The 16,497-nt window shown below is 36.5% G+C and overlaps 1 protein-coding gene across 2 annotated transcripts in view; it reads right to left on the bottom strand.

Moving 5' to 3' along the window:
- The window catches only part of DTNBP1 (dystrobrevin binding protein 1), a 184,511-nt gene that overhangs the window by 122,704 nt on the left and 45,310 nt on the right, over positions 1–16,497 (bottom strand). For both annotated transcript variants that reach the window (XM_028511673.2, XM_036026483.1), the window contains 2 exons: positions 14,210–14,342; positions 1,859–1,991 (listed from right to left, as the gene is read on the bottom strand). In XM_028511673.2, coding sequence (XP_028367474.1) covers positions 1,859–1,991; positions 14,210–14,342 — 266 coding nt within the window. The remainder of the gene's footprint in view (positions 1–1,858; positions 1,992–14,209; positions 14,343–16,497) is intronic.

Below are 16,497 nucleotides of genomic sequence, written 5' to 3'. Positions count from 1 at the left end.
ACCAATTATCAATCAGCCATATATATGTATTCACACATATGTGTAGCTTGACTAAATAAATTGCTTCCAAAAGTATTTTTGAAAAAGATACTTCATCCTTTTACATGCTGAATAAAATAGGTTAAGAGTTTCAGAAAAAATTATAGCTTATAAATGGTATTAAGCAATGTTTTCATATTCAGTATTTCTACTATTTGTATTTAGAAAGGCAAACTAGAATTGAGAATTACCAGTGACTCTGTGAGCTAAATGGGTCTGCTTTTATTTGGCCCTTAAAAAGAAAACAAATAAATAAAGCCTGTCTCTTATCTTCCATAACCTTGCAAGAAAGTCTCATTATCTCTGTTTTCCAGATAAGAAAGCCAAAGATAGGTCATTTGCAAAAGGTCACATAGGTAGCAAATGGCTGAGAAGCAATTCAAGCTTAGAGCTGCAAAGACTTCTAACAATAACCAAAACACATGTATTTCTGTTAATTTTGAATTAAATCAGTAATAAGCATGTCAGGATATAAATTACTTCAATTTAAATCACAAGTCTCATATCTTACTAGATAACTGGATGCAAAATACTTTGGCATTTACTGATAAATATTTATTTTATAAAGATGCTATGAGTAAGTATTAACTCTCCAATGATGAATACCAGGACTTCACATTTGAAACATTCTTCCCAGGTGATTCTTATGTCTCATTAACATTTAAGACCCATCCCTAGGGACACATGGACTTGACTGAGAACTTCAGAATACTCAGTTTTCATCTCTTCCCCCCTGGCATTATTCTAGAAAACTTTATCATTGTGATAAGTACAATACCTACATTTTAATTTCACTTTTTTACCTCCTATGCATCAGTGCCCAGAACTTCCTGTCAGCAATCCACTCCTCCTGTTGTCACACTCTAGATCCAGAACTACTCAATTTATCAGTCACCTTGAAATCGAAAGCATACTCTGCCAAACATACCCTCTTCCTCTCCCACCAAATCAGCTCTCCAGCCTCCACCAGACCCTAATCGCAAGACTTGTTTTCTTTCATCTAGCAACTGCCTTCTGTTTCCTGCTTGCCCAGCTGACAGTCTCAGGTGCTCTCACCAGCTTCTGTGGACCTCCCCATAGACTTCAGAGGACCACCCTGCACCTTCCAGCCCTGCCCAAGATGTCACTGCACAAGTTGGCATGCCACAGGCAGTTTAGCGGGCCATTACTCTCAGACCTCTCTTCCTTTCCCAGTTCACGCCAGCCTAGTGATGATAATCTCTGTAATCACTTAACACATATAGAACTCTTACTTGCATTGGATAACAATGATCTCATTTAATCCCCACAACAACTCTGTGAGGTGGGTACATTATTACCTTCAGTATAGCTGGAGACACTGAAGCTAAAACAGATTAAATAAGTTTGCCTATGGCCTCACAGCCGGCGTGTGACACGATTGAGATTCAAATCCATCTAGCTAACCCCTTTCCACAGCCTAGGCTCAGGTTCCTTTTCTTCCTGCTCTGGTAATAAAAAAGGAAAAAAGACAGAAAAGGGGAAAAGCAACTCAGGCATTTGAAACTTGGAGAAAACAAAATCAAGGCAACTATGTTCTGGGAAAGTTTTGCCTACTACTCTGCTCTCCTCCACTTTTTACTCTATCCTTAGTTTTTAGAACCCATCTTCATAAAATGGCAACAGATAATGAATAGGACAAAAAAATATATATTATGCTTTGGAAAATTTATTAATAAGCTCTACATTTGAATCATTTGTCTTTTATTTGTAAATCCAAACTTACAAATAACAGCATGTAAAGTACTGCAAAAAACTCAGAAATTAAAAATTAATATTGTGGCCAACTTTTCAAACTTACCTCTTATTTTTCTTGTAATTTTCCAGTTGTTGGGACTGTGTATGTTTGTGTCTTTCTAATTCACACTGTGCACATAAATCCTCCAGATTTAGCAGGTGATTTTCTACCTCCTCAAAGCTAGTTTCTAAATGCGCTGAAAGTATATAAGATCAAAAGAACAAACATCAAAAATCAGAATCCTTGATCAAGAAGAAAAATCCAAAAGTTTAAAGTTTAAACTGTTGATATTGTTTTGCACTTATTTAATATTCTTTATTAAACTTTCTGGAAGCAAAATAAAATACACTGACCAACATGAAAACATACTTCAAATTATCTTTTTGGAGTATATTTCTATATTTTAAATATTTTCAAGATGTAACTTTCCATAACACTTCATTATCCAGCATGATGAGAAACAGTATCTTGATTAATCTAACACTGTAACTTAATGACCCCACATACTACACATGAATAATCCATTTCAAATGAGAATACAATAAAATATAATTAACACAAATTATATTGAACATAATTTAATATTTGAAATTTTAAGTTACTTTAGCATTTGTTTTGTCCTAGCACATATATACCAGGGGTGTCAAACTCATTTTCACCAGGGGCCACATCAGCCTTGTGGTTACCTTCAAAGGCCTGAATGTAATTTCAGCTCCCTAACTGTTAAGGAGTAGTTACATTTATACAGTCCTAAAATTATATTTGGCCCTTTGAAGGCAACTGCAAGGCTGATGTGACCTCTGGTGAAAATGAGTTTGACACCCCTGTTATACACAAATCTTCAAGCAACTGTAGAGATGTACGACTCAGTAAGCATAGTCAGTGGTTGGTAGGAAAACAGCTCTGCCCACCAATCAACTAGTCTTTTGGTACTCTACTTTGCCTTTAGGCCACAGATCTTTGCAGCTGTACTGGAACATGGAGATCATTTAGTCAAAGCCTTCACTTAAAAGATTCAAGACCAAAGCTGGCAGAAATTAATTCAGTGCCTTTTCCAAGGTCACTGAGCAAGTAAAAGGCAGTCAGAAATCAAAACTGAGTCCCTCTTACACTATACTACATTGATTTCCAGTTGACAGGGTGCTAAGTAAACCAAGACTTCACAGTTATAGGGGAGAGGACTGGTTTTCTTAGGCAACAGAAAAATTTTAGAGGTCAAAGCTTTTAGAATTCATACAGCATCACGGCTATTTACCTAACAACACTCACCATGTGCAGAAACTGGGATAAAAAGATGAGAAAAACAGCCTTGGTCTGAAGAGCTTCAAGTAGAGGGGATGCATATATCAGTGACAACACAGTTAGAAAGACCTAGGCATGAGGTGCTGTGGGAACTCAAGGAGCTACATCTCACACAGATGAGGGAGGAAGAGGAAGAGGCTCAACATGAGATTCGACTCCTAAGTCTGGAAGGCACAGACATCCAGAGGGGGAAAGGGGCAGCCATCAAGAAGTTGGCTGTGCAGCTTTCTAGTCTCAGTTCCACTTAAGCAGCTGCAATACAAGTACAGTGTGTCGAATTCTTTCATTTATCCATTGGATTTTCATATGACTTTCTAAATTAGCTTTTGTAGCATCTAGATTACAAGAAAACTCCTCAAATTTTAACTTGAAATTTTAGTAAGATACAAATTCTGGCCTGCTTTTTCTTTCTTTAAAATTTTTAAAATCCTCACCTGAGGATATGTTTACTGATTTTAGAGAGGACGAGGTGGGGTGGGGGGGGTAGGGGGTAGAGATTAATTGGTTGTCTGCCGTAAGTGCCCCAACTGGGGCTTGAACCCACAACCCACATATATGCCCTAATCAGGGATCAAACTGCAACCATTTGATGCATGAGACAAAACTCTAACCAACTAAGCCTCTTTTTAATTAACCTTTGTTTGCCCAAAAGGTTGATTAAATCTAGAAACATTCACATATCCTAATATCTTAAATTTTTAACTCTACTAAATATCTATGTTTATAAAACTCCCTCTTATATATGGTGGGGTCTAGATGCAGGGGTGCCCAACCCACAACCCAGGATGGCTATGAATGTGGCCCAATACAAAATCATAAATCTACTTAAAACCTTTTTTTTTCCTCATCAGTTTTCATTAGTCTTTGTGTATTTAATGTGTGGCCCAAGACAACTCTTCTTTTTCCAGTGTGGCCCAGAGATGCCAAAAGGTTGGGCATCTCTGGTAGAGCCTAAAGACACAGATTTTTTTTTTGGGGGGGGGGGGAGCATAATATTTTCCTGAAAAGCAAAATGTGATGACAAATAGTTTAACACTCTTCTTCAAAGACACTAGGTACTGACTTTGATCATACTGATGCATCACTGTAAACCACTGGTAAGTCTGCAAAAGGCTAATAATAATGTAGTTCATAACAGTTCTGAATATATCTTCAGGGGTCACATAAAACAGCTAAACATTTTATTATAGCAAGCCTAACCTAAAAAAATTTGCAAAATCTACATTGAGTGTCCCAGGTTCGATTCCCAGCCAGGGTACATTCCTGGGTTGCAGGCCAGAACCCCCAGCAACCACACATTGATGTTTGTTTCTCTCTCTCTCTCTCTCTCTCTCTCTCTCTCTCTCTCTCTCTCCCCCCTTCCCTCTCTAAAAATAAAGAAAATCTTAAAAAAAACCTACATTATAATCTACTAAAACATGTAACTAAGATTTTTAACAATGTCATGAATGTAACAAGTTTACCATGTAACAAGTATGTAACAAGTTTACCATGGGGGCAGGGGGACAAGCGAAATTATGTGATTGTACTAGTTGCTACTAAGGGTTTTTTTTTATGTTAAAAGGACTGAGATTGAGCCTGGAAGGTAGTCCCACTGGCCCTAAGGAAGCAATATTCAGCTCATTCTGTCAACATAGGTTTGACAGGGTCTTAAAAGATCCTAGCTAGCAGGTTATCAAAAAAGTTACTTTACTTTGATAGTGATAAGAACCAGAACAATTAAATTTAATATGGAATCCATTCAACTCTAAGCTACACAGTGCCTCCATGCTATCCTTAGCCACCTTGCACATTGTCCTTAGAATATAGAGGATGCGTTAAAAGTAGGGTTTGAAACACAAGCTTAGAAATCAGCTCTGCCCCCTACAGATGAGATGAGATAATACCTCATCAGTCCAAAGAGGGCCAACAATACACATCTTGTGAAGCGGTCAAAGGGTTCAATGAGGCAAACTGTGTAAAGTAACTAACTTAGCACTTGGCAGTAAGTAAATAGTCAATGGCTGATGATAAAAAATGCAAAGCAAACTTTTTATAAAAATTAACTAAATTTTGTAAAAGTCATTTAAAAGTAATAAATTTGAGACCAGTATGGTCATGTTGTAAATACCTATGCATCTAACACACCAAAATATCAATAATATTTTCATTTTTTTCTAGCAAACTTATATATACTTATAAATTATACTCAAGGCTATGTTCTGAGACTTAAAATCCCTTATCCTTATAAGTGAGAAGGGGTATGTTTCAAATGATTTTTCTAAAAAGAAAATATGTAATGGAGTAACTTATATTTGAAAATTAATATATCCTTTTTACCTATTTTATTTTTTTATTTGGACAGATGGCAATTTCCATTTAGAGTCTACCTCTGTTGGTTGACTACAGAGTTAACGAGGCCAGGAAGTTGAATACGTTGATCCCTTGGCAGGCCAATTAATTTCTCATGTTCTAGATACAAATTGAACTTGCCAGCCTAGTTCACTTCTGTTAATAAAATAGAAATAGGGATCAGGTGAAAACATATGAATGGTTTAGTACCAACCTGGAATTACTAACAAGAAAGAAACAAACTACATGTCCTTCTGAATAGGCCAACAGCGTCATTTCTTGTGTTGAATTTAGATTAAAATCCCAGGGACAGTCACTGGTCATTTCACTGCTACCACCAAATTCATATTTGTGTTCTCCCCTTTAAAAAGTTTCAAAGGTTCACAAGTACTACACGAATCTAGTTTAACTCCTTAATGAAGCATTCAGGGACCTGTCACCCCCTGGCCACAACCTATTTTTCCAATCTTACAATTACTTGGCCTCAGGACTCATTCCAAGAAGAGTCCTCATGCTCCAGTCTCCTTGCCTCCGCTTGTCTGTAAGATGCCCCAGCTTGCCTCCGTTGCCGAACCCAAGCTCCCTTTTCAGGCTCTGGTCAGTGCTATCCCTTCCTCCAGTCCTCAAAGCTCTTTTTCTCTTCTCTGCTTTCAACCTGATGTAGGCTTACATTCTAACTGACATTATACAACTATCTGTATACTATCATCTGTCTCAGGAATCAGGAAGAGCCTTAAGGGTAACAACTGCATTTTTGCATCTTTGTATCCCCTAATGCCCAGTCTGCTGAATTCAATGAACAATGATTTCTGGTGACAGAATGAGTCTATCACTCTGAAATATAAAATAAGAAGATGATCTAGATTCATTTTTCTGCAGGCATCTGTTCAATTTTCTGAACACTGTTTATTGAATCAACTATCTTTAGCCCATTTCATGTGCTTGCTTCCTCTATCAAATATTAATTGACTATTAAGGTGTGGATTTATTTCTGGGCTCTCTATTCTGTTCCACTGATCTATGTGTCTGTTTTTATGCCAGTACACCATGCTGTTTTGATTACTGTGGCCTTAGAGTGTAGTTTGATATTAGGTAGTGTGACACACAAGAATGAATTCAAACTAAAATAAAGACTTAAATGTTAGACCCAAAGCCATACACATCCTAGAAGAAAACAGGCAATAAAATCTCGGGCATTGCTCATAGCAGTATTTTTTCTGATATATCCCCTTAGGCAAGAGAAATAAAAGAAAAAAATAAACAAATGGGACTATATCAAACTATAATGGGACTACATACATATCTTTCCTTTGCAGAGCAAAGGAAACAATCAACAAAATGAAAAGACAACTCATTTAATGGGTGAAGATAATCACCGATACATCTGATAATAGGTTAATATCCAAAATTTATAAAGAACTTCTAAAACTCAACACTAAAAAAAATAAGCAATCCAATTAAAAAATGGGCAAAAAATCTGAATAGACACTTCTCCAAAGAGGACATGCAGATGGCCAATAAACATATGAAAAGATGCTCAACATCACCAATCATCAGAGAGATGCACATTAAAACCACAAAGAGATATTATGTCACACCTGTCAGAATGGTCATCACTAACAAATCAACAAACGAGGATGTGGAGAAAGGGAAACTCTTTCATACTGTTGGTGGGAATGCAGACTGGTGCGGCCACTGTGGAAAGCAGTGTGGAGTTACCTCAAAAAATTAAAAATGGAACTACCTTATGATCCAGCAATTCCACTTCTGGGAATTTACCTGAAGAAAACCAAAATGCTAATTTGAAAGAATATATGTATCCCTATGTTCACTGCAGTGTTATTTACAAGAGCTAAGATATGGAAGCAGCCCAAGAGCCTATCAGTAGGTGAGTGGATAAAACAACTATGGTACATTGATACAATGGAATACTACTTAGCCATAAAAAAGAAAATTTTATCCTCTGTGACAGCATTATGCTAAGTAAAATAAGCCAGCCAGAGAAAGACAAATACTGTATGATTTCACTCATATGTGGAATCTAATAAACAAACTGAACTAAAAAGCAAAATAGAAACAGATTCATAAATAGAGATCCAGCTGACAGTTCTGGTGTGGTGGGGTTGGAGGGGAGGGATCAAACAAAAAAGGAGCAGGACTCATGTACATAAACAACAGTTTAGTGATTTGGGGGTGAGGGGGGTTGGTAGAGGTAGAAGAGGGTATAAGGGAGATAAATGGTAATAGGAAAAATACAACAAGAAATAAATTTTAAAAGATTAAAAATGTAAAATAATAACCAAGAGAGCAAATCTATGATTCATGTTCATCTAATTTAAATATTAGGAGGTTAAGCTAAATTTTGTAAAAGAAAAAATTAAGCATGTACAGAGAACTTCAAAAACATTAAACAATATGATAATAGTTTTGTAACAGGGTGCAGCCTATAGGGGGGCCCCAAATAAGGATTTGGAATGGGTCCAGAACTCAAGGTGTCCAGGAAATATTAGGATGTCCTCACCCCTTCCCCCCACAGGTATGAATTGGGGGAAGCAGGAGCAGGGCACAGGAGCAGGAACATGCAGAGCTGTTTTGTACAGCAACAGCTTTGCAGCTAACCTCTGGCATGGTCATTTAACAAATCTATAACCTTTAACTGGTTGCACAGATATATTAAATAGCTGTGGCCATGCTTGAGCCAGGGGTGTGGAAGTGACTTCCACCCAAGATGTAACTAGGGGGCAGCTCCCCCTGGTTATAGCGCGTGCGTGAAAGCTTGAAGATTGGCTCCATGACATGGGGCCACACCTGCCCAGACTCACTACGGCTACGGCAGCCCAGTAAAGCTAGCAAGATATGAGAGTGCTGGCAAGTGTAGCCGATTATGGGAGGAGTCGGAAATGGGGCTGCAGAGGAAGATTGGCTTGAGGAAAAAACCCAGACGGGGCAGCCAGTAAAGGGAGATCCACGCAGTTTCTCCAGAGTGCAGACCCCTGCAGCTTAGGTGAAAAGGGAACCATGCAGCTTTGCCAAAGTGAGGAATCACCATGCGGCTTTAGCAGAGAACCACCACTCGGCTTTGGCAGAGTAGCAATCCGACCCTCCCCACAGCTTTGCTGAGAGAGAACCATGAGGTTTTGGCCAGAGTGGGGACCCCTGCAGCTTTGGTAGAAGAGGACCACGTGGCTTTGAGATGCTCCCTTTGGCCACGTGGCCTGGGAAGCAGGAGAGACTTTGCCTGGAAAAAGGGTGAAAGAACTCTTGCTAGTAGGCCATGAGAAGGTGCCACATGACTTTGGATTAACTGGAGATCCTGCCTGGACGGCAACACAGCTGATGGTGTCAGGAGCCTGAATCATGGATGTTTGCTTCTTTTCCTGAGATATAGTACCCCAAATTAGGGCAGGGGGAGAAGGAAGCACTGTGGGCATCTGTGGGTATTCAAAAAGGACTTTGATATTTCATGAAGACATTAGGTCCCTACTTTAAGTCTGTATAGCTTTAAATAAACATTTCCTTTCCTTTTCACAAATCTCTGGCATCTTTCCTAAGGCGGCAGACAATCGAATCTGGTAAGGAGTCCTTTCGGTAATAGTACACTGTAACCCCCCTTGGCCCTGTACGTGTGCGTGTTCTGTAACATTTTGTTGTTAGTGTATCAAACCAGACCCCATTATCAGTTAGTTAAAACAAGAGAAGCAATGGGAATTTTCCATTTTAACTCTTAACAGGCTTGAAATCAGTAATAAAATATAGAACTGTATTGACAAAAGCAAATTTTCTTCCCTTTACACACTAAAAACTTTAAAATTGTTCTTTAAATAATAATTATAAGCACATATGTGCAATATATCCTGAATATTTTATATTGAATTTTAATTTAATGATCATAAATCTAATTTCCCTGTCATAACCTGCTCATTACCTATTACAAAACAAGATGCATGTATGAGTGAATTTGGTAACCTAACTTAGAATGCAGGTACATAAAACACTAGCAGACCTCCATGGACACAAATACACCTTTACAAGAAGCTCAGATTTCACCATTTTGCTCACTGTAACAACAGCATATGTCTCATTTAGTGATCAGTGGAAAAGATCGGTGGAGTTTTATCATGAAAAGCCATTTGGGAATGCCTGACAGCTGTGCAGGAAAGAGCTTCACAAATCTTTGTGAGAAGACTGTCCCAGAGGAAGGGTGATTCTGTTTGGAATTTTACTTTGTGCCATTTGTTTCAAATACATATCATATGTAGTGAAACCACTGACATATGAAAATGAAGGAGCACCCTAAAACTAATAATTTCACACATAATGAGTGTTTTTCTAACAAAAATAATTAGCCTCAAAAAGCAAAGAATCTTCCTTGACTACAAACCCATAGGTCACAGAAGCCAGGTACTAAAACACCACAGGATTCTAGCCCTGGCTGGTGTAGCTCAGTGGATTGAGTGCAGGCTGTGAACCAAAGTGTCGAAGGTTCGATTCCCAGTCAGGGTACATGCCTGGGTTGCAGGCCATGACCCCCAGCAACCACACATTGATGTCTCTCTCTCTCTCTTTCTCTCTCCCTTCCCTCTCTAAGAAATAAATAAATAAAATCTTAAAAAAAAAAGACCACAGGATTCTTTAAATGCTGACATCACTTCTTTACCTAATAAGGTAATACAGTAAGGATGATATGATAATAAGTGAATTAACTTGCAAAGCCATTACAAAACAAATTAAATCATTTAGTATACCATAAGATATCTAAAGAGCTTCTTGAAAGGTCTAGTCTCAAAAAGGAACCTGGATAATAAAATAATCTCATTCATGAAACACTGAGAGCTGTGAGTGACAGCCTCCCTGCTGGATGCTCTCTCAAAGTCTGTATAGACAAAAGCAAAACAACAAGATATCAGGTTAGGTCATATTTTTTTAAATGCTACAAATTTAGTATATGTCATTTTCTTTTTTTTTAAATTTTGGGGTTTTTTTTCTTTTATTGATTCCAGAGCTGGGGAGGGAGGGAGGAAGAGAGGGGGAGAAACATCAATCAACTGCCTCCTGCACATGCTCCAACTGGGAACCAAACCCACAACCCAGGCATGTGCCCTGACTGGGAATCGAACTTTCGACCTTTCAGTCTGCAGAACAACACCCAACCAAGTCACACTGGCCAAGGCTGGCTGTCATTTTCTTGCAGCACTTTGTTATCTAAGAACCAACAGAATCTTCTGTTCTAGATGAAGATAATAGTCTGTTTAAAGTAGGTCACAAAAAAATAAACTAAGCAATAGAGAAAATTCAGACAAGCCCTTGATATTTTAACTTCAATAAAGGAATAGGATTAGACTACCCTCTAGTGGAAGTTTAAGAGAATTCAATAAATACTTTTCAAACATTTTAGTAGTTTTATGGTGAAACACACACCATGGTAATTACAAAGATTGAGAAAGTATACAGAATCTGGATGACAACATTCCATTTACTCTTATGCACTGCCTTTCAATGAGCACAGGACTACATCATTCATCTCATCACATTTCACGCTGTGGTTTTGCATTCTAAACTATTTTGCAGAGCAAGCTAAATTGCATAACATTCAAACAAGTCGTCTGCCAAAGAACAATGGATTTGTAAATTTGTAAAACTTAGATAAACTCCCCCTAGAAAGTCAGCATCCTGGTGGCAGTCTGGGTTTTACTCACTGCTATATCCCCAGAGCCTACAAACAGCACATGGCACCCAAAAGACACCTGATATGTACTGGGCACTGAGCTGAGTGCTTTACATCTGTCATTTAACCCCACAAATACCCTACGAGGCAGGTACTCTCATCCTCATTCTGCAGATGAACAACCTAAAGCTTGGTGCAGGTAAAAAACCTGCAGGGCCTCTCGCAGAAAGGAAGTTGTGGAGCTAGGGTCCAAATCCAGATCTGTGAGTTAGTAGTTCATAGCCCTTATTTTCCACTTCCCAGCACACCTTCATCTTTTTTAAAAAAATGATAAGATTTACCAGCAATTATCTATTACACAGGCTTTTGTAAGCTGGATGGACCACATCCCATTAATAAAAAAACGACATGAATGGATTATCCATCCTTAATTCCTAGGGAATTAAGTAATCAGGTGTTATACTAAGCCACAGGATAATGCAGCTAAGCATCATCAAAGGTTCCAACTGCTCACATCATACAAAGCCTTTACTCTTTAATAAGTGCAGACCCTCTAGAAAACAGAACAAGAATAAATGAGTTAAGTAGCCTAGCAAATAAAGGGACTGACTTGATATAATATTAGATACAACAGTGAAAAGGTAAAAAGTTCAAAATTAAGGGAATCCTGTGACTAAATATAGGTCAGTTACTATTTTCTCCTAATTATTATTATTTTTATTTTTATTATTATTATTGCTTGACTCTTTAAGCCTTGTGATATATCAAGGTATTCAGGTGATGATAAGAGATATTTCTGAGGCTACAAAAACACAAAAGAAATTAATTTAGTATTTGAGTGAATATTTAAAACACTAAATGCTTCTAATACCTAAGAATGATGTATAAATTCACTAAAATGAATTAATAAAATACATTAATGATATGGATATACAACCTGTCCCACCAAATTTGGCTTCAAAATATTTTCCTCCTATAAAGAATATCAGCACTAATTTTAAGATGCATAAGTTGCTTATCTAAAAGTCACATTTTCAAAACACCTCCCTATGAGCTTATTCTAGGTCAACAAATACTAGGACTCTTGAATTCCAGTTCTGACTTGCTATCTTCTACAGTGAGTCAGTCATTACTAAATAAGTATCCGGCAAATAACAGCAATAGATTAAAACACAAAGGTATCAAGTATTTCAAATGCTAATGATATTCAGATTGGCTATAAATATAAAAACCAACCACCTAGATTTAACTGATGAACAAGACTAGAAAAAAATGACCTAAATTACTTAGGAGTGATTATCTGTCCATAATGGTGGTTTAGAGAATCCTTTAGCTTTAATTTGCCACTGGTGGTTGATGTCCTCAGATTAACAAAGAGAATTCAAGTGAGCATTTGGGAAGCCCAACCCCTTCATTTTAGTTTCTAAAAAGGAAAGACACATATCACTGTCTTTGTGTCTAAATATCAAACTTTGCCAGGACATTAGAATCGTAATTGAAAATGAAAATAGATTATGTTCTATTTTAAGAAAGAAGTATATAAACTGCATTTCCTAAGCAGAAATAACTATGAAAATAATTAGAATCATGTCACACTTCACTTAATCAAAAGAGTGGTATCAAACAAAGAACATCTCTAAACAGAATTTATTCTAACCTGGCAAAAAAAAAAGGGGGGGTTTATCGTAGAAGAACAGCTCTTCAAAGAAATATACAATCAATGAAAAGCAAGCAACTCAAAAGCAAGAAACATAAGCTTAAAAAAAGTGGATGAAAAGAAAATTCAAAGGATCATGGAAGCAATTTTTCCATCAAGCCTTCTCAAAGTCTTGACTGAGAAGGATCATGCCTATACCCACACGAGGGAAAAAGATACAGATGACAACCACAGGGATTTCACATTTCTCTTAAGACCCACAATATCTTCTCCATGCCTCACTTTCAGAAACAACAAATCACTAACAAAAGAAAAAATTGCAACAGCCAGGGCTTAATGGGTAGTTTCTGAGACCTACTGACAGCTGTCATTCCCACTGGGACATCATCATTGGGGTTAAGATCCTGGATCCGTACCTTAATGTGACCTAGAACAAGTCACAACCTCTTCCAAGCTTTACTTTCCTTACCTGTGAAGTGGAATAATAAAACTACTTTGTAGGATTCTTAGGAAGATTAAAATAATGTTTGTAAAGCACATAATGATCCCTGACACATAGTAGGTATTATAATATTAACTACTGTTATCAACAACAGCATTCTAAATACCATTCAGGTAACTTTATTCACACAGAAAAAAACTGCTTTAGGATTTGCTAATTTCTTGTTTTGTAAATTATTTTTGTTTCACGTTTTTAAAAAAGTGATACTGAAACACAGGAAGAGATGATAGGGTATTCTTACCTTCTTACCCATAGGATTGGATCAGGTTATTAGTTTGAGTTTATTTCCTATGCAGGTAGCTCCTAACCCTTACTTCACTAAGACCTCAAACTTCGTTAGAAAATAATAAACCATAATATTATTCTAAGATGTGGCACTGACAAACACAGAAGTTAATTTTCTAAATGCAAACACAAGAAATAAAGAATATCAGCATAATTCATCACAATTAAAAAAACACCCAAAATTTATAAACTTCTACAAGGTTTAAATTTAGCCAAACAGGTACCTACATTTAACTGGATTTGTTTCATCTCTTTTCAGTTTGAAGAGAAAAAAAGCATACTAGTTTTAAAAGCAAAAACTTCCAGCTTGTACTAGAGTGAGGACAAAATCACCTTAATCCCTTTTATTTTCTATATGTATACTTTTAAATCGAGATTAAATGTCACAAAGACTACCCTAAGTCACTTTAAGAATAAAAAAAATAATTGTGTTTCCTGAGCTGAACTGAGCCAGAAAAAGTTATTGGGATATTTTAGAAATCATGCCTAGATTTTAAATCATTTTCTGTCTAATCATGAAACAGAATTATGAAATTAACTCAAATTTACTACTTTCCAAAAAAACCCTATTAATCAATAACGTATTCTTAGAAAGCTTTAAAATTACACCAAGTCCAGTCCAAATTATTTTCATTCCTAAAGGTAATGCACAGACACGAACATAAAACTTACTCAGATTTGCTGTCATGGACTCTAAATCCGCTATCAATCCTGGAAGCTGCTGAAGCTGCTCCTGTAACTCTACCAGGCTTGTCTTCTTTTTTTCCCAGTGTGCTGAAAGCATAACCACCTCACTGTCCACCAGCTGCAACACAGAAGACGAAGGGTACAGTAAAACCAGACTTGACACACAAAGAAATCACAGTCAGCGTAATGAGAGCTAGTCAATGTTATCTTAAAAAACCCCTCTGTTGACTATAAGCAACAGGACACTCAAAAGAAGACTGTGGATGTTTTCTTTCTTACCAAACAACTAACTTAATATTCAGTACAGAAAACCTCAAATTACGGCTTGTCTCAGTGCATCTTAACCCAGAGCAGAGAGAGTTCAGAAATGACCTTAGAAATCACTTCTAAGTATACCCTGTTTTTAAGTAAACCCTGTATTTGAAAATCCAAATGTAGAAAAACAAAAAACTACCACTAACAATTGAAAAGAAAACAAACAAAAACAACCCAAAACATAATTACTGGGTAATTATTTGCTTTACAAAAGGATTTCTTTGAACAAAAGAGTCCCCCCTACTGCATTTAGATTATACTATGATTCAATTTACATTTAACAGGAACACTTATTTCATAAAGTAAATGGTACTTGTATATGAAGAAATTATTGAGGCAACTGATCAATTCCAGAAAAAGGTAAAAGTATTTATGTTGACAACGAAGTAATTCAGATGTAAAGGATTCCTAATAGCAGGATGGTGAGATACCAGATTAGCCTAAAATAATTCTAACTTCTTTTCCTGAAGATTGTAAAGAAAATGACAGACATCTGTTTCTCCCAGACAATTTTGTTTTGGTCTTAACATGGTGGGAGGGGGAAAAGCCTAGAATAAAATTCAGAAGGAGCAAGGAGAGATCATCTTTTGAAAACATTACCAATGATAAGGAAGACTGTGAAAGATACCACACATTATACAATAAATACAAAGATGGAAAAATTCATTATATAACAGGAAAAATGCATTTGAATGTATATTTAAATCAGATTTTACAGTTTAGTTATAATAAAAAAGATAACTTACACATCCCAAGATTAAGAAAGATTAAGAGTCTTTACAAGTTGAAACATGAACACAAGTGATTCTCACTGAATCTCACTAAAAAGAGAACTTCAGAGGAATAAAAATATCAAAATAATCTGTGAAATTAGTTTTATATAGTGCTAAACTGTTTCTACATTTTAATATTCTAGGAAATTCACAAGACTGAAATAAAAAAGCTAAACTACAATTAAGAGGTCAGGAAGCTGCCTTCCTCACTTCGTCCCCATTTCCCACACCTCCCCATAGTTTTTCAGTACACGATGGAGGGAAAACCATCGTGGTTCCACATACAACCCTCAACTGAGCTGGTGAGGTGACACCAAGCTTTATTCAAGTTGCGTTTCTCATTAATTTTGTATACTTAAGAAAACCTATTGCCTACCGGTTTTAAAATGATCCCTAAGAGTAGTTTTAAAAATACTGAGCAGTCTTCACAGACAGACTGTGATGCAATCATCAGGAAACTAAGACTTGAAACAGGGATCTGTATTAATAAAATTGATTTAAAATAGTCAATGAACTTCTACAGACCATCCGCTCTCTGACAGGCACCGTTTTAGGCAATAGAGATACAATGGTGAACCAAGCAGGGGAAAAAAATCCTGCCCTCTTGGTGCTTATCTTCTGGTATCAGGTCTCACAGATTCTCTAGCTTCAGTATGAAACTCTAAAATAATTCCTATATTACAGGGCTGATTTGAGAATAAATAATACATATGTCCTGGTACATGGCATATCTTGTAAAAAGTCTGTTAAATCTTAGTTACTCTGGTTCATTAGGTTAATGAGTTGAAAAACCTAAAATAAACAATTTTTAGATATTAGCCATTTCTTACTGAAAATTAAAACATGACATATAAATATTAAAACTATAGTCTAGTTCAAGTCTTCCACAAAATTAAAAATTATATCCTAAACATAGAGTATAAGAAGTGTAAATAGAAAGAATATATCAGACTACACTAAAATATTACTTTCACTTAAAAGAGTGGGAGGTTGAATGGTTTTTCAGAAATCATTATTAATAATTATGTAATAATACTAAAACATTTTGAGCATTTTCTATGTTCCAGGCCCCGTGCTAAGGAATTTACATGTATTATCCCATTTAAACCACATAACAACCTTGTAAACTAAGTATTATTACCATCTTCATTTTACAAATGAAGGAACTGAGGCACAATGAAGCTA

Source organism: Phyllostomus discolor, chromosome 5 (assembly GCF_004126475.2).
Source record: "Phyllostomus discolor isolate MPI-MPIP mPhyDis1 chromosome 5, mPhyDis1.pri.v3, whole genome shotgun sequence".
In the NCBI taxonomy this organism is placed as follows: Eukaryota; Metazoa; Chordata; class Mammalia; order Chiroptera; family Phyllostomidae; genus Phyllostomus; species Phyllostomus discolor.
The sequence above is the reverse complement of the archived record's forward strand: the minus strand, read 5'-3'. Positions and strand labels throughout refer to the sequence as shown.